Source organism: Tiliqua scincoides, chromosome 2, assembly GCF_035046505.1.
Source record: "Tiliqua scincoides isolate rTilSci1 chromosome 2, rTilSci1.hap2, whole genome shotgun sequence".
Classification (NCBI taxonomy): Eukaryota; Metazoa; Chordata; class Lepidosauria; order Squamata; family Scincidae; genus Tiliqua; species Tiliqua scincoides.
In genome coordinates, this window is record NC_089822.1 from 164422469 (window position 1) to 164441731 (window position 19263).

At 43.2% G+C, this 19263-nt stretch overlaps 1 protein-coding gene across 2 annotated transcripts in view; it reads left to right on the forward strand.

The window, feature by feature from the left end:
• The first annotated feature begins 9331 nt into the window (after positions 1 to 9331).
• STX8 (syntaxin 8) overlaps positions 9332 to 19263 on the forward strand; it is a 105824-nt gene continuing 95892 nt past the window's right edge. Inside the window, exons 1-3 of one of the 2 annotated variants that reach the window (XM_066615178.1) lie at positions 9332 to 9453; positions 15527 to 15626; positions 18952 to 19046. In XM_066615178.1, coding sequence (XP_066471275.1) covers positions 9437 to 9453; positions 15527 to 15626; positions 18952 to 19046 — 212 coding nt within the window. In that variant the 5' untranslated portion in view covers positions 9332 to 9436. The remainder of the gene's footprint in view (positions 9454 to 15526; positions 15627 to 18951; positions 19047 to 19263) is intronic. The other variant, XM_066615177.1, reaches the window with a different exon arrangement.

The following is a 19263-nucleotide window of genomic DNA, read 5'->3' on the forward strand; positions in this document are numbered from 1 at the left end:
TCACAATATCAACAAGGCCATTAAAAAGGATCATTTATTTTCTAAGGGTAAACGACTTTCTTGCAACGTCACAAGAAAATGAGTCCCATATGAAGCAGAAAAATGAGAGAGAGAGAGAGAGAGAACTTGGATGGATGGAGAGGTGTGTGTCTGGATTTCTGTACTTTTGATGTTTACATGTCCTTGAACTAATGCAACATAAACAGAGTCTGGCTCTCAAACTGCTTTCTACTGGATTCTTTGTTTCTACTTGAAGACTGAAATAGAATCATGTGACCTGTGAATGCCAAATGTTTAATTGACAGAGCTGGGAGATTTGGGGTGTGTAAAAATAAAGGGAAAAGCTGCTATAAACATACTGCAGGGCTAGACTAGGAGGGCTTTTGGTTTGGGTGCATGATCACATGTAATTCTGAGCTGAATACATGTCAGGCAACACTTCACGAAGAAGCGCATGGCTGTCAATTGAACTTTGTGTAACCTCGGAAAGCCAGTGCTAAAGCTCAGCTTTGTGCTGTTTCAATATGGAGCATTTTGGTTTTTCATTTCCACTTGCGGAAGAGCCTTGTGAAGTCTGGAAGCTTGTGTTCTGTTTGAGCGCCTCAGCTCTAACATATGAAACTGCCCTCCAGGAAGATTGCTGCTATGACATGATGGGGTCCCACATCCTACCTAGCTCATAAAGACTCCCTGAAGACTTCAGAAATAAACACCTGCTAATAGCTGCAACTCAAACAGCTATTAAAGGCACATGAGCCGGGGCTAGTAAAATAGTTGTGAGGTCCTAGTTGGCAACTGTTGCTAAACAATGGCCAACCCACCTGCTCCCCACCCTCCCAACCCAACTAAACTCTTTCTTCCTCAATTTTGATTGTTATGTTGCAGTTTTCTTCTAATTTACATCATCAGAAACCAGGCAGCTTAATCCTCTATATGTCTTTACTCAGAGGCACCATTGATCCGGCATGAATAGATAGGATTACCAAATATTCCTCCTTGTGTATCCACAGCACCCAGCAATGTGAAGGATTGTTTCATTGTACTCTTCCAGATGAATTGGAGCAAGCCAAATGGAGGTGAATAAAAAGGAACTAATTAAGGAATTTGAGCAAGGGATCACTCTTTCATGAGATTTTAATGCAGAAGAAATGAAATATGCAGAGACCCCGTTCTCTGCAGATGAAGCATGCAGCCGAATGTTATAAATGTTTCATGATTACTTCATGTCAAAAGTGCAAAGAGAAGGATTGAGCCCAGCATCCTCTTAATCCCATTTGCTAAACAGTAAGGAAGAGAAAACAGGAAACTGCAAGTCACAGCAAAACGTACTTTGGCCCAGTGTGCTTGCTTTTCTTAAGTGAAATAAGAGGCGGGGGGCGGGGGGAATGATCAGGATTGGGACCAAGGCATGGGAGGGGGAGGATATATTCACCTTTGTTCCCCATATGCCCCCCAATGGTTGCCAAGAGGAAAATTCCCAACAGTGTCAACTGATGCCAAAGTTACTCTCAGTTGAAAAACCACTAATCCTGTAACTGTGGAGAGAACAAATGAGAGACTAACTGGGTACCAGACTTAAGCTGATCTGAGCTCTTCAGAAAAGTGGAGCATCTTCATGCCAGGAGCAGCTTCTCATATTAATTTCCAAAAGCCGTGAAGCAGTTAAAAGCACCAGAATCTTTATGGAGAAAAAAGATTATGACAACCGTTTATCTGGAGGCCCAATGTAAAGGGACAGAGGATGCACTCTATCAACCACATATGCCCACCATTGATTTATTTTAATCCAAGGGTTGCTAAACCACAGTCTGTGGGCCTGATCTGGTGCTCCAAAATAATGATTCGGGGGTACGGCGCAGCAGTGTCAAAGCTTTATAGTTCTGCCACATCACCAGTTTTTGTGGCCAAACATTGTTGATCGTAGTGCCTGGCCTGGGAGCTGCTTCCCCAGGAAATTGGGGTGCAGAGCCTTCTGGGGTGGCTCTCCAGCACTGGAATCAGCAATGTTCAGGAGCAGAAACTGCTGGTAGCATGGTAGAACAGTAGAGCTTCACCAGCACTGCAGCTAGAATCATTATTCTGGTGTACCTCGGGCCGCGACTTGATGGCCCCTGATTTAATCAGTTCATAGAATCATAACATTGAAGGGGGGCTTCATGTTCCACTTTCAGCCTTCTCTTTTCCAGGACAAACATTTCAGATTTTCTCAACCATTCCACAAAGGGCATGTTTTCCAGAACCTGATAATCTTTATTGCCCTGCTCCAGTACGGCTTCATCATTCTTAGTGTGGTACCAAGAACTATGCAGAGTACTGTAGATGAGATCTGACCAGTGAGAAGTAATGCAAAAACACTGCTTTCCATGATTTGGAAATTCTGGTTCTATTAATGCAACCCAAAATTGCAGTAGCCTTCTTTGGAGCTACATCACATTGTAGGTTCATGTCTGCCTGCCTGTCTAATCCTGTATTTCTCTCTATTGAACTTTATTTTGTTAGTTTCAGTCCAATATTCTATTCTTTCAGGGTCCTCCTAAATCTACTGTCTTCTGCAGTGCTGGCCATTTCTCCTAGTTTGGAGTCATCTGTAAATTTGATAAGAATTCCTCTTATCTCTTCACACAAGTCATTGATAAAGATGGTAAAGAAAACAGAGCCCTGAGATATTCCACTTGAAATTTTCTTCCAGACTGATGAGAAACCATTGATGAGCCCTCTTTGTGTACAGTTGTTCAACCAACTGTGAATCCATCTAGTGGTTGTATGATCTGGCTAGCCCACGGGTGTCAAACATAAGGCCCGTGGACCAAATGCGACTTCCAGAAGCAATTCCTCCAGCACCTTTTATAATTGGGCTCTCTCATTTTGCAAAAATATGAACAAGATTTTCACATTTTCTCTTCTGACACCTGCAAAGTGTTTATGTTGGCCATCATCTGCTTAACTATATCACTTTCTGCTTAATGATGTCACTTTCAGCCCTCACCAGGTACCATGAATGCTAACTTTGGCCCTCTGTATGAAACAATTTGACACCCCTGGGTTAGTCCATATTTTGCTAGCTTGCTAATCAAGATGTCATGGGGAACTCTCTTGAAAGCTTTACCAAAATCAAGATAAATGACATCCACAGCATTCCCATCATCCACTAGTGCTGTAACCCAATAAAAAAAAAGAGATTTGTCTGGTGCAATTTAGTTTTGACAAATCCATGTTGTCTTCTAGTAATCATTACACTGGTATCAATATATGTACAGATTGATTGTTTTATAATTTGTTCTAATATCTTTCCTAGTATTGAAGTTAGATTGATGGGTCTATAATTTCTCAGGTTTTCCTTTTCCCCCTTTCTGAAGATTAGGACAACATTAGCCTAGCTCCAGTCTTGAGACACCTCCCCATCTTCCAGAATTTCTGGAAGGTTATAAGAATACAGCAAGTTATTTTAGTACTTTAGGATGCAGTTCATCCAGTTTGGAACCTTGAACTCATTTAGGTTCATTAACGGCAACCAAAAGGGCCATCAGATTGCAGACTAGAGATGCAGACTAGAACTTGTACAAGTTCTGAACTACTAGAAGAAGAGGAAGCTGCTGTGCTTCTGTCTTTGTTCCTCCACTGGTCTCTTGCAAGAGAATAAAATTACTGATTTAAGAATGGCGGCAAAGACTTGTGGCTAAAACCTGAGATTCCTTGTTTATGCCTCCAATGGCTTATAAGTAGGAGTCAGGGTGACAGGTTTCTGAAACTATTTCAGAGCTGAAGTACACAGTATGCTAGCAAAATGCTTTGACCTGGTATACTTAGTTTTTCAGACCTACATGACAGAATGTGAGTCTAAAACTGGTTCGGTTTTGGAACCATAAAGAGTAAAGGAGAATAAAACCTCCGACCAAGCCTTTCAGGTCAAATATTAGCCATGGGGCCCCTGATCTGGGTCAAGCCTGTGACAAGGCCAAAGGGTTAAAATTCTTTCCTCCCTCCACCAAAATGGCCATTCAGCCCAGAAAAAAAAAAAGGCTGTATCATGGCTGTTAATGAACAAATCTGTCTGTGGTTTACAGAAAGGAATCCTTTTGCTCTCCAAGATTACTATGGAATGAGTTACAAAGGAAAAGTCTAGCTGTTTTGAGATCCCAGGGTGTGAGTATCAAGGAGAAACATTTATTAAAGAATTGCTGAGGAGGTGCAGGGAGTCCAGAAACAGAATGACTGGAAAGAACTCCTTGCCAAAACCAGCAAAAGGGCTGTGATCATCTTTCATAGAAGAGCAGGGGTGCTCAAACTTTTTGGCAGGAGGGCCACATCATCTCTCTGACACTGTGTTGGGGACAGGGGAAAAAAGAATTAATTTACATTTCAAATTTGAATAAATGAACATAAATTACACAAATGAATACATTAGAGATGGAACTTATACGAATGAACTAATTTTACTGAATTTTTCTGCACATGCGACCATCAGGGTTGTATTTTTCCACCAAGCATACAGACCAAGCCAGAAAAGGGAGGGAGGGTTAACAACTCCTGACCACACACCTCTTGCCCAGAAATAAAACACATGAAGACATAAATTGTTCAGAGGCAATGATGCTCATGGGACTTGGGAGTGGTTAAAATAATGCTAATCAGGAGACAATCAGGGATGTGCTTTGAGACTACAAGACTCACCATTCTTCTTTTCTCCGTAGGTAGGTTTAAGGGTGGTGAGCATGTGGGCAACCCTGGAGAGCCTGAAGCGGCAGCCTAAGAAACCTGAAGGTCTCACCATAGTTCAAGGCCTATAAAAGGCCTTGTGCAAAGAGAGGCCAGACTTTTCTTCACTGCTGCTGCTGATTCACAGACATTGAAGCAGCAAGCAGCAGAGAGAAAACTTGGCCCGCGGGTCGCGTTGGCACTCGCATAGGGCCAGCATGGGCTCCGATAAGTCTCTGGTGGGCCAGAAGCTTGTTGGAGACTGGGGGGGTCCCCGCAGACTGGATTTGGAGTCCCCATGAGTAGCTAATAGCTCCCGGGCCAGGGTTTGGGCACTCCTGTGCTAGAGCAGCAGCATTTTTATAACCAGAGCCTCAGAACAACATCTCCTATGTCTCTGCAGACATTTGCTATTTAGAAATACAGTACATACAGGAATAATTATATATCAGCTGTGAAAGCAATGTTGTGGAGGACAAGCTGGGGGAAGCCTGTGGAGAGAGCAGTGTAGTGCGATTGCCAGATTTCTGGATCTGGATTGTTCAAAAATGGAAGAGCTTTGCTCACATAATGCTTGCTCAGCCATGAGCCTCGTTGAGTGGCTTTAGGACATTGTCACTGTCTAGCCGGACATACCGATATTACAAGGTTAAAAATGAGATAAAAAGTAAATGCTTTGTACACCCCGAAGTGCATATTTGACATTTGCCCTTATTTTTTTAGCTTCCCTGAAGTATTCAGATGCATTCTTGAAGTACTTCCAGGGAAATTACTCCTTTGGGTACAAGCAATGGGACAAGATTACAGCAAGGAAGCAGAAGGGCTTGCCAAGAGAGCAGATGTCATTGAGAATTTTAGAGTGCTCCTCTAAAAACACTGTTAGCCGCCCTGGGTCCCTTTGGGGAGAAGGGCGGGATAGAAATATAGTTTTATTATTATTATTATTTATTGATCTTAAAATGTTCAGTTACCCTATGAATGATTATTAACATCCTGATTATCAGTTCTGGAGAATTGTACTCAAACAGACTGTTACGTGACCTATATCTGATATGATCAAGGTGAAGCAGGCTTACCAAAACTTCCAAGTACAAAGGGCCGAAAGAATTCCATGTACAAAGGGCATTTGGAGAACATGATGGCCAATGGTCATTTAACATCGTTCTCAGGTGAACAACTGACAAGATATATTATGTCCACCACGGGAGACTACTTTCCACTGTGAACAGACACGTTCTGCAACAACAGCCTCTTTTGCTTAGAGCAGGGGTGCCCAAACCCCGGCCCTGGGGCCACTTGCGGCCCTCAAGGCCTCTCTATGCAGCCCTCAGGGAGCCCCTAGTCTCCAATGAGCCTCTGGCCCTCTGGAGATTTGTTGGGAGCCCACACTGGCCCGACGCAACTGCTCTCAGCATGAGGGCAACTGTTTGGCCTCTCGAGTGAGCTGTGGGATGAGGGCTCCCTCCACTGCTTGTTGTTTCATGTCTGTGATGCAGTAGCAGCAGCAAAGGAAAGGCCAGCCTTACTTTGTGCAAGGCCTTTTATAGACCTTGAGTTATTGCAAGACCGTCATTCATTCATATAATTTAATATATTAATTTATGTAAATTTATTCAAATTCAAATTTGAAATGTAAATTAATTCAGCCCCCGACGCAGTGTCAGAGAGATGATGTGGCCCTCCTGCCAAAAACTTTGGACACCCCTGGCTTAGAGTTAAAAATAATCAAGTGAGACATTTCTACCATTGATGAAAATGCTATCCCAACTAGTTAGGTGCCATTGGGTACGTTAAGTTACCTCTTTACTCTCTATTGCTGTAGAATGCAGCCTTAATTAAGTCTGCCCACTTCTTGTCCTGTCCATTTGCCAGATCCCCTATGAGGGAGAGTGTCACTTGTTCCTGTACTGCACCTGCCACGCTATCCACACAAAAATAAATTATAAAAATAATGTTCTTTATAAATGGGCACAAGTAAGGTACCTTCGGCAGGTAAGGCAGTCACGGAGGCCTCTTCAAGGTAAGGGAACATTTGTTCCCTTACCAAGTGGATACATTGCAGCTGCATCGGCACTAGACAGTTAGTTAGGATTGGGGCCTGAGTTGAGCTGCTATCAAACGCACAATGAAAGGGTCAGCTCGTTAGCTTCAGTTATAATGATGCAGAGTCCAGACTCTGACAGCCTAATCCTAACTTTCCATCACTGATAAAGCTGTACCAGTGGGGTGCACAGTGCATCCTGCAGTGGAAGGGGGCAGTCAAGGAGGCCTCCTTAAGGTAAGGAAATGTTTGTTCCCTTACCTTGGGGCTACATCAACACTGGAAAGTTGGTTAGGATTGGGCTGTGAGTTCTTGGTGCATAGGTCAGCTCACGTTCACTGATGCTTGTCAAGTTTGTGACAGCCGTAAAACTGTTTATGCTCCACAATGCTCCTTCTCATGGTGTAGACAGCCCCTAAGATAGGGCTGTAAAAATAAAATGCGTGGTAATAATCTAACTAATCATTTCCTTTCAGTGTTTAAAACAACAGAAGAGAATGCTAAGTTAAACATTGTTTGTGACCCAAACATGGCATTATTAGGCAAGCTTTCCACCCATCCATGTTCAGTTTGTTTTTGTTTCAAAGCTTGCCCGCAGGTTATAATGACTGTATTTCAAAAATGAAAGAGATGGGTACCTGCAGATCTCTGTTCTGTAGGGAAATATTGTAATTCAGAATGTTTCTGAACTAAATCATTCATAATATTTTATGGAATTGTGATTGTATGAAATAGGGAGTTTATTTAATTAAAAAAAATAAAGCCATCTAATAATGAGGCTTGTAGCATCCCTGTTCTGCACAGATTCAGCTATAGTACACACTCTTGTATGGGCAGGGCTGTCTCAAACAGCCATCAATCAGAATGGAAATACAGGGGCAGAGGAGAGGGCTCTGTGTAGCTATCATAATATTAGGAAAAATATTCCTGTTGTAATCCTATATGCTTGTACCCAAGGGTAGAATCCACAGAACTCAGGCTACAATCCTATCCACACTTTCTTGGGAGTAAGCCCCATTGACTAAAATGAGACTTACTTTTGAGTAGACATGCATAGGATTAGCTCTCAGTTGATGTGCCTAGGGATGTGCTACAAGTGCCCCAAGTGCTTCAAGTACATTAGTTACCTTGATAAAATCTCTCCAAGGAAGGTCAGTACTATTCCCAATAGCAAAACACCCATCATTATGCAACAGGGTGGGAGCAGAGGAAGGTCCTACAAATTGCAGAGTGAGGAGATAAAAGCAAATGTACCTTTACACATTCTGCAAAGCAGCAAATAATGCGCCCTTCCTGTCCCACAGGCATCAGATCACTCAGGGTCAGGCCAGGTGCTGGAAACAGGTCCCCTCCCATTCCCATTACAATAAATTCCCATTCCAGTGCTAAGTTTACTCAACCCTTCGTCCAATAAAAGGGAATGGGAACCACTTCACTTTTGTGGATTAAAAAAAAAAAAGGGATGTTCTCAGGACACCTTTGAGGTGATGGATAAACTTGTCATCTTCCCCTGGCCATTCTAATGTGTGAGTGGCAGAGGTGGGGAGAGAGTAAAGTTATACAGGAGAAGGTAGGTTACGATTAGTGGGGCACCATTTGCAGGGCACCATAAGCAGGATTCCTCCCTCCACTCCTCCCCCCATTCATAGAGCACAGGCAGAAAAATTGGCAGATAAAGTTCAAGTCTCACTATGCTTTTGTATGCAATTAGAGGAGGGCAGTTGGGTTATTATGATGCAATCCAATGTGCACCTTCTCCGTTAAACCTGTGCAGGACTGCAAAGCACCAGGAGCAATGGGTGATGCAAGACGGAGACCTGTATTATGACTTGTCTCAACCACAGTCCGGGTGCAAATGTACAGCTAGAGCAGCCATTTTCAACCATTGTGTGTTGTGGCACCCTGGTGTACCATGGATGGTCTGCAGGTGTGCTGCAGGAGTTTGGGGGAGGGTCATATATTGGTAGGGCCAAAGGGATGTGAGCCCCTGGCCGGAGTATGATGTGCAGTGGCGTAGCTAGACGGGGGCGAAGCACTCAGGCTGGCAGTGAGGTAGGCAAGCGGCCCCCCCTTCCGAGCCATTCCTGGCGGGGGGAGCAAAACAGAGGCTTACGGGGGGAATGTCTCTGAAGGGGGGGCCGCTTGCCTGCCTCACTGCCAGCCTGAGTGCTCCGCCCCCCTCCAGCTATGCTACTCGTGATGTGCCTTGTCAGTAGTCCAAAAACTGATAGTGTGCCTTGACCATTTGAATGCCTTCTCGCTGTGCTGTGAGATGAAACAGGTGGAAGACCACTGAGCTATGCAGGAGCAACTGGGCAATGCTCACAGAGAAGTCCATGCCCCCTCCCGGACAATGAGCTAGAGAGGCGCCCTTGGAGCAAGTCCCCATCTCTGCGCCTGGGCAGAGTCAGCGCCGCGTGCCAGCGCCAGGACACTCCCACCAATGCTCACTGGCCCACCTGTCGAGCCTCCCCTACAGTCAGTGGAACGCTGACAGCAGAACGCATGCGCACGCGCGCTTCTAGTGTCCGCGTTCGAACGCCCGTCCCCGCCCCTCCCTCGGCTGAGGGAGGCGCGTCCCCGTTCCTCGTTAGTATCGTGAGCCTCTGCGGCCGCCGTAGTCATGTCACCGAGGCAGGAACTGTTCCTGGCATAGAGATAGGAAGGCTTGAAAGCTGTGTATGGTTGCCTGGAGTGAGGATGGCTCCAGACCCCTGGTGAGTGGGGGGGTTGCTGGCTGTGGGGTGGGAGCTTCAGGCGAGGGAAACCAAGGCTTTGCTCCAGGCCTGGTGGAAGTAGGCAGGGGGAGGGCAGCCCCCCCAAGCACATCCTCATCTGTCTATACCAGCCTTGGGTAGTGTTGGGTGTGTGTGTGTCAGGTGTCTCCTCCACAAAAGTGGGTGTTTAGTGGGGGCATCCACTAAACTTAAGTGCTGGGAGAGTTAGGACTGACCAAAGAAAGTCCTTCCTTACCCAGTGTGTAATTAACCTGTGGAACCCTCTGCCACAGGATGTGATAATGGCATGTGGCCTGGGTGCCTTTAAAGGGGGACTGGACAGATTTCTGGAGGGAAAGTCCATCACAGGTGGCAAGCCCTGATGTGCATGTGCAGCCTCCTGGTTTTTGAAGTGGGCTGCCTCAGAATGCCAGGCGCCAGGGAGTGGCAAGAGGACACAGGTCTCTTGTTGCCTTGTGTGCTCCTTGATGCATGTGGTGGGCCACTGTGAGAGACAGGAGGCTGGACTAGAGGGGCCTCTGTCCTGATCCAAATGGGCTTTTCTTATGTTCTCCACCTTTGTTGTCCAAGATGGGGGCCGCTGCAGTGTATGGGGGAGAACTTCTGTAGGTGCAGCTTCTTCCTGGTACCACAAAGTGGAAAGAGAGAAAAAAATGCACCTGGAAGGATTGGATGCTGAGGAAATGAGTTCTTCAACAGTTGCATTAAAAAAACAAAGAGGCTTTCAACAGGTGTAGCTTTTTTGCATGTGATATCTTCCCCTGCCAAATGCCGCTGTTGACATGGCTAGTTCAGGTACAGCGGCCCTACGTTCCTTTGCAGCTGGTTATGCTAGCCATGCCCCGCAAGTTTTCCTTGCATTTGAGAACCTATGCACACAAACTAACAATTGAATATGTATTAGATCTTGAATCTTTTTGGGAGCAAAGACCCTAGTGATTAATTTATACTGTATACCAGGGTGTCAGTCTTGTTTCATATAGCAGGCTGAATAGCATGCATGATGTCTTCTGAGGACCGGAAGTGATGTCATTAAGCAGGAAGTGATGTCATAAATCAGGTCATGACCAGAAATAAGCACTTTTTTCTCACCTAGGAACTCAATAGCTACAAATGACAGAACAGCAAATATGCAAATCTTGACTATATTTTCAAGATATGAGAAAACCCAGTTATCACATAGGCTGCCCTTTCAGCAGTAACACTTCAGCACAGCTCAGCTGCTGAGAGAAGCTGATGGTGATGCTGAGAGAGCCCGAGGGTAAGATAAAGAGCTTCCGTGGCCACATCTAACCCACGGGCCTTATGTTTGGCACTTCTGTATACAATTACTCTTCTGAGCCATTTGGTCAAGATGGATTAAACATTTGAATAAAGCTGGTATAGGGTATATTTTGTTTTATTAGTAGTAGTCATTCAGAAAATTGGGGCCCATTCGCACAACTACTATGCACGTCCCCCTTTGTGTACAGTATTTTATTTGTCTGAGATTGCGTAATGGTTCTGAGAGATTATTTTTCTAAATTCTTTGTGAAGCACACAGAATTTTAGCCACACTGTAGAGTTTTGAGAACAGCAAATGCTTGGAAATATGTCTTCTTTATTATAAGCGTAGTCCAAATTGGGCTGTGTGATTTGATGCTCAGTTGTTTGTTGAAAAGAGAAGCCTATGCTTTTGGATGGTCTTGGGCAATGGGGGCAAACTGCTGTACATTTCTTATGTAGGCCTTATGGATGCTGTAGGTTGCTGATGAGTCTCTGTTTTCTCCCTCGCATCTGTTTTTTAGACTGAGGCCTCTTGGGGCAGGGACCTAACCTCTTGCTTGCTGTAAAGCACCATGTACATAGATGGTGCTGCAGAAAATAATAATAAATTGAGCCTGTTGTTGTTGTTGTTTAAGAATACTTATGCACCACTATTCAACCAGAGTAATTCACAAAGCGGTTTATATAATAAAATCGATCAGTGGTTTCTTGTCCCCAGAGGGTTCACAATCTTAAAAATAATACACCAGCAGCAACCACTGGAAAAGATACTATGCTGGGTTGAAGAGGAAAAGTTGCTCTCCCCTGCTCAATATAAGAGGGCACCTCTTTAAAGGTGCTTCTTTGCCCAGTTAGCAGGAGTTATGTCAGGCCTGTGCACAATATAAATACTGTAATCAGTAATAAAGGTACTGTAATATTTTTACTGTATCATGTCATATATTGAGCACAAAATGATATGATACTGTTTTGATTTAAATAGGATTCCGTAGCATTTATGTGGTGAGTTCTTTACAACCCGGACAGTGTGTGACAATTGGGCTCTGCCTTCTGATTCAAAAATGAGTGGGAAGTGGACCACAGAGGCTCCATCTCTGTCAGACTTCAGGGGAAAAAATAGCAGACTTGGAGTGAAAAGCACCTCAAGTCTTTCTGCTGCTCACCACTCAATGTGACCTGGCAGTCCCTCACCTCTGGGTAGAGGACAGGTCCTCTCATGGATTGAGAACTGGTTGGAGGCCAGGAAGCAGAGAGTGGGTGTCAATGGGCAATTTTCACAATGGAGAGAGGTGAAAAGCGATGTGCCCCAAGGATCTGTCCTGGGACCGGTGCTTTTCAACCTCTTCATAAATGACCTGGAGACAGGGTTGAGCAGTGAAGTGGCTAAGTTTGCAGACGACACCAAACTTTTCCGAGTGGTGAAGACCAGAAGTGATTGTGAGGAGCTCCAGAAGGATCTCTCCAGACTGGCAGAATGGGCAGCAAAATGGCAGATGTGCTTCAATGTCAGTAAGTGTAAAGTCATGCACATTGGGGCAAAAAATCAAAACTTTAGATATAGGCTGATGGGTTCTGAGCTGTCTGTGACAGATCAGGAGAGAGATCTTGGGGTGGTGGTGGACAGGTCGATGAAAGTGCCGACCCAATGTGCGGCGGCAGTGAAGAAGGCCAATTCTATGCTTGGGATCATTAGGAAGGGTATTGAGAAAAAAACGGCTAGTATTATAATGCTGTTGTACAAATTGATGGTAAGGCCACACCTGGAGTATTGTGTCCAGTTCTGGTCGCCGCATCTCAAAAAAGACATAGTGGAAATGGAAAAGGTGCAAAAGAGAGCGACTAAGATGATTACTGGGCTGGGGCACCTTCCTTATGAGGAAAGGCTACGGCGTTTGGGCCTCTTCAGCCTAGAAAAGAGACGCCTGAGGGGGGACATGATTGAGACATACAAAATTATGCAGGGGATGGACAGAGTGGATAGGGAGATGCTCTTTACACTCTCACATAATACCAGAACCAGGGGGCATCCACTAAAATTGAGTGTTGGGCGGGTTAGGACAGACAAAAGAAAATATTTCTTTACTCAGCGTGTGGTCGGTCTTTGGAACTCCTTGCCGCAGGATGTGGTGCTGGCGTCTAGCCTAGACACCTTTAAAAGGGGATTGGAGAAGTTTCTGGAGGAAAAATCCATTATGGGGTACAAGCCATGGTGTGTATGCGCAACCTCCTGATTTTAGAAATGGGCTATGTCAGAATGCCAGATGCAAGGGAGGGCACCAGGATGAGGTCTCTTGTTATCTGGTGTGCTCCCTGGGGCATTTGGTGGGCTGCTGTGAGATACAGGAAGCTGGACTAGATGGGCCTATGGCCTGATCCAGTGGGGCTGTTCTTATGTTCTTATGAGTTGGTCTGACTTGCACTCGGGACACCTCATTCACTGGAATATTTGGTTGAACAATTGAGCAGTTGAGACTGTGTTTTTCTATATTGAAAAATTGCTAGTATCGCACTTGGCTCCTTCATAACTAAATGAAGCAATTGGACTCTTTTCTTAGTCCTATGTATAAAGGTGTTTGTCACCACACTCAGAAGTAAGCCCAGTGTGTTCAGTAAGACTTGGGACGCAAATCTGTCTTAACTCACTGGAAACAAACACTATGTACAAAGATGACAGCAGCATTAGTGTTTTTTAGAGTGTCTCTTGTTGTGGGACATAGTCACAACTATGATTGCTGATGCCAGGTCTGCAGCTAATAACCTTTCATAAATTGATAGAATGATTGATACATATCAATAAATAACCCATAGCTTAAATTGCTGAACACTCAAGTATTCTTACTTCTAAATAAGCATTACTCAAACTAGTGGGATTTAATTTTTAAATATATTTGGAACTGGTGTGTTAAAAGTGAACAGTGTGACTAACTTTAAAGATTGCTCAATAAATCCCAAAGAAAATATGTGGCTCAGGGCACAATCCTACTCCCTTATGTCAGTGCTTTCCAGCACTGACATAAGGGCAGGGCAGCTCTGAGGTAAAGGAACAAAGATTTCCTTACTTTGAGGAGGCCTCCATGAGTGACACCCAATTGCAGGATGCAGCACACGGTACCTCTATGCCAGTGCTGAAAAGTTAGGATTAAGGGTTAGGATTGCGCCCTCAGTTAATCAGATTGGAACTTATCTCAATAAAATGTAACATCTTTATTTTGGAGACTATAAATCAAAAGTATTAACCATTTCAGCTTCACACAGTAGGAATAGGATGACTATGTTGGCAACAATAAGTGAAATATATACCTCTGTGAATGTGAGTTACTAGTGTAGAAATAAGCTCAATTGAAATTATGAATAGGATACAACTGTAAGCTTGCCTGGAATCTCTCCCTTTACCTGATGGTAAAGGAAAAGTATGCTGCTCCCTGTTAAATTTAAAAAATAAAAATTTCCCCTGCTACTTAGCAAGGAGTAGAATCTGTCTCAAATTAAGCCCTCCATAAAAAATAGCAATTTTACTGAAACAGTATTGTGAATGTCCTAAATTGCTTGCTAAGATTACATGAAAGGGCATGTCAGAGAAAGACAGTGCTGTCCTATGCTTGTTGATTCAGAAGTAACTCCTATTATGTTCAGTGGGCCTTACTCCCAGGAATGTGTTTATCGGATTGCAGCTGTAATTTAGGTATCCTTTTCTAAAATGGCAGTATGTATGTACAAAGTACAATTTATCTTCAGGTGGAAAACGTATAAAAGTTAGTTTGAACCAGTAAGGGTGAGCATACTAAGCAGTGCTACATTTGGATGTTTAGCAAATAAGAGAAGAATACAAATAGCTTAATGAGTTCTGGATACTAGGTTATAATAAGTATGTTTTATAATGTGTTATGTATGTCTCTAATTGTTTGTGTAAAACATTGTAAAAATGAAAATGTATGAAGTATATACATTTTCTATTGAACCTCAACATTGAGAACATTTAGATTTGTGTTTTTATTTCTATATTGACCCATGGGGATAAGATGATGACCGTAGTTACCCATTTCGTCTATTGTTGCATAGTGGTTTGGAAGGAAGAATGGAATACTGTAGATTCACCACTGGAATGATGGCATAGATTCATTGAAGTGTCTTGTAGCACTATCCAGGCAATTTAACTTAAATGGAGCAAGCAAAGCTCTGTACAGTATTTATTTACTTGCAGTGTCCAAGTTGGATCACTAAATAGATGGGTCATTTCTGTTTCTGTGTGGCCCATGTTTTTCCTAAATAGGCGAAAGGTGGGTTAAGACTGTCCTTAATTGAAATCATCCCCCCCCCATTCTGCAGGACAGCAGAAACACAACTTGGAAGCTCTTGAATAGTGTAAATGAAAGTACTTTACAATTTCTTGCTCTTCAGTGCGTCAGAGTACAGATTTCTGTACCATGTGAAAGTTTTTACATCTTAATATGAAGGCTAAAATATGTGGCTTGCTGCTTATAAAGAACTCATTAGTAGTCTTTCAGTGTTGCATGCATTGTAACTTGCCCCACTGTGAAAACTGATACTATAGCATCCCTATAGGGTACTATTGTGGCAAGTTCTGGAGCTGTGGTCTAAACTTGGAGGGTTACATTCTTCAATATTAGCTGCTTTGACTTGGAAGCAATCTGCTTTAGGGGGCTGGAAGTCCATAGCAAAAGCTGAGATTGAATAACCTGGTTCTTAAGAACAGCAGAGATGAAAGCATAACTGACAAATGTGTATATATTGTATTGCCTAACTATCCATACATATATGTTTTTAGGTTGTCGATGTATGATTCTGCTTTCCATACTGCCCAAGAGATTGCTGAAAAAATCCAAGAATGCAACAGATATCAGAGAAATGGTGAAAGTACAGCTAAGGTACTGTATATCTCAGAGTCCACCTTCTGCCTTGCCTTATGTTTTATCATTGCCTTTAAAAGCAACCAAAAATGTCCTGTTGTCCAAGCCAACTGTGTATTAACGTTTGACCACCTGAAATCCTTTGAGAAATGTTCTTGGTGGCTGCCCCATTATTGTGGGAATCGCTTCCCCTAGATCAGTGATTTTCAGCCTTTTTCATCTCATGGCACACTGACAAGGCACTAAAATTTTCAAGGCACACCATCAGTCTTTTGACAATTGACAAGGCACATCACACTGACAGCAGGGGCTCACATCCCCCAGTGGCCCTACTAACAAATGACCCTCCCTCAAATTCCCATGGCATACCTGCAGACCATCCACAGCACACCAGTATGCCATGGCACAGTGGTTGAAAATGGCTGCCCTAGATGATCATCAAGCTTGGAGCCTTTTTAGAAATACTCAAAAACACTGGATCTTTAGTGATTGATGTTTGCGGGAATGGAGCAATTACTGTAATATAACTGAGTATTCTGTTTATTCTTTGTGTTGGATTTGTAAATTATTGTTACCGGTTTTGTGCCTCAGAGATAGAATGGGATAAAAATAGACTTGTGTAATGCATTGAGTCACAGTTTAGAAGACCGGGGGGGGGGGGGAGTGAGTTCAGTTGCTTACTTGAAATCATTGTTGATTCAGATTATCTCAGTAGATAAGCCCAATATTATATTGCAACTGATAACCAGTATTATATTGCTTCCTAATCTCTATTTTTATAGAGTTAGCTGTGCACAGAACTCTAAGCATCAGAAGCAAAATTTTGGAACTTGCGTATCTTTGGTTTTTCCAACCTTGCATAAGAGTTATTAGCAACCGATATCCTACACCAACTGGAAAGAGGAAATTCTTGATGCAGAATAATCATTTGCATAATGTGGACGTTTCATTTTTAAAAATCTTCCTTTTTAGAGTATTTTGAACAGAGAATCTGAATATTTTTTTTTTTGCTGTTAGCCAGGTCAGAAAACTGGGCCCTAAAAGAAATAAGGGTCAGAAGCCTCAGAACAAATCCAGTGCTGGGGCGGGTCAGAGCTTCTCATTTCCATTGTATCAATATTGACACTTGCTGTCAAGCACAGCTAGTATAAAAAAGTTTCATAAGCCAGTTTGTAAATGACTTCATGTAAGAGTGCAAAGCTCTCTCTGATCTGAAATAGGTAGGAGAAGCCAGAAGACAAACTGAGAAGCCTTTGTGACTGGAGGCATTTTGTGGGTATACCCATATTTCTTTCAGCTTACACATTTGAGTTTGCAATAGATGCGTGTTCATAAGCACCTGCATCTGTGTGCCTTGTGAATCCTGACTGCTCCCTGATGCATGTGGGAGATAAGTGTTAAGTGGGAGATACTGTTGTAACACCAGTGAATGACTTATAACACCTATGAAGGGCATACTTGCTGTGTAAAGACTGGTGCAGCCCTTAGATCCAGGCCGCCAAAGCTAGGACATCCGGCTTCTTATGCACTTATAAAGCCCCACAACTTTATGGTTTCTACATCTCTGGCATCTTCTAGTCTCCCCCCTACTCTCTGTGGGTTACTTCCCACAAGAAAGAACCTATAGCTGGAACAGCCACCGACTGTGCATGTATATATTGCATCAGAGCCATCTCATGCTCCCCTGCGCTTTCCCGTACTGTAAGTATTATGGCTCATGTTACAAAATGCTTTGCTCAGTTGATAAATGGTTCTATGAAGAAAATTTTCCGTATTTTCTGGGTTCATAGATTTGGATGCCTTTCCTTGGTGAACAAGTGGGAAGCCAGCATTGGCAGCGTTTGAGTCCAGTGTAAACAGGCTTCCAGCAATGGCAATATTTATTGCCATAACAACTGATGTTATGGGCTGATGTTGAAAAACACTCAGCAGATCAGTCATGTTGTCTGTGACCAGGGAAAGTTTTAATGGAGAAAAATGTCCTTCCGCCATACCTGCCAAGTGGGGAAAATGTCAGCAGTGTCTCATTTTTCTGGTGTTTTGCCACCTTTGTTCACTTGAGTGTTAAAAAGCAAACGCTATGAGACAAGCCAGGTGATTCTCCTCCCATTGGGACTCACATTCTAAGATCAGGAAGAAATAATGAAGATTTCTTTCACCCTCTCTCAGAAGTGTAGTGAGCTAATATACCCGCAATGGGCATGCTCTGTTGAAAAAAAGTTACCTTTTCAATGAATTGTGTTCACATGTAAGCACTGTTATGCATTTGCCTAACTCTCGTGGTTGAGAGTGATCTTGTTTTGAAGGACCTTCTACTGGATTGTGCCCTTAATGGAATATTGGTTGTTTTCTTGATCTCTTTCAGTCACCTTTTCCAAAAGTAACATGGCTGTATTCCTAAACTTACGTATTTGAATGTAAATACTGTTAAAATCCATGGGCCTTGCTTCCAAACAAAGGGCTTAGTGTAGGGGTTAATGCATCTGCCATATGATTATGCTTTTTAATTGTGTGCATAACTTGGGTGTCTCGTTTATGCTGTTAATCTACAGGATGGCCATGGGAACTGCTGGCCCAAAAGGCCTTGTAGCCTGGGAAAGGTCTTGGGAGTGGGTGGCATAGCTTCGTTACCTTAATTATAGTGACACAAGATTTTTGGTGCCTCATGACCAGGGAATTCCTGGACATTAACTGGATTGACTGTCAATTCATATCTCCTATTCACAATTTGCTGCTCTTTGACTTTCAGTAGATCACAGCGAGGGAGCTGGTCTGCAGTGTACAAAACCCTGACCTAGAATTAGGTGGTTTATAAACGATTCTACGTGCCCAAGGTGCCCCCCCCTTTGTGGCCATGCTCTAAGCTTGAGATGAACTACTGTGCCTTCCGCTCTATCCAGGGCCAACCGAGGCTAATGTGCTACTGTTTGTTATGAGGTTTGACTGCTGCTCTTTGATTAGACTTGATTGATTTTGTTTAATGATGGATCTTAAATAGGAAAAATTATCTAAATTGTCCAAGTCGATGATGTGCAACTGGCACTCCCCCCTCCGCCAACACTGCTTTTTGAAAGCTTTAAGAAGCACTGTTACCACACTGAAATGCAAAAGCCATAGTTTAGTGGGAAATCAGCAGGCCACTACCAATTCTGGGACAAAAATATTTTCCACAAAGGAATCTGTATGTATACCTTTTGAATCTGGCTTCATGAAGTTCTGAGAGTCTTTTTACAATTCTGTGTAGGTAGCTATGTTCTCCTTTGTTGGAGGAAATACATGCGCTATATTTTATTTGTTTACTGCCTACATGTTTTGGACTCACAAGTTTCTCCTCTCCCTTTAGCTCAATGTTACCATCAGGTCGCTGTTGCAAAATCTCAGAGAGAAGACTGATAATCTGAGGGACCTGTTGTTTCGCTCTGCATCAACACGTCAGATGTATCCATGTAAACAGTGGTCTCATCAGCCTTCTTGGTGTCGTGAAAGTAGGTTCAATGTTCTGTTTCAAGAAAGCACCTGGAACGATCGGATACATTTTGAAAAAAATATTGCTAACCTGGGGAAAACCCAAATGTGGAAATATTTGCAATCTTTATTTTAAGTGCTTGTTCTGTAACCTGTAAGCATTTCACTCCTTCCTAAATGAATTGCAGCA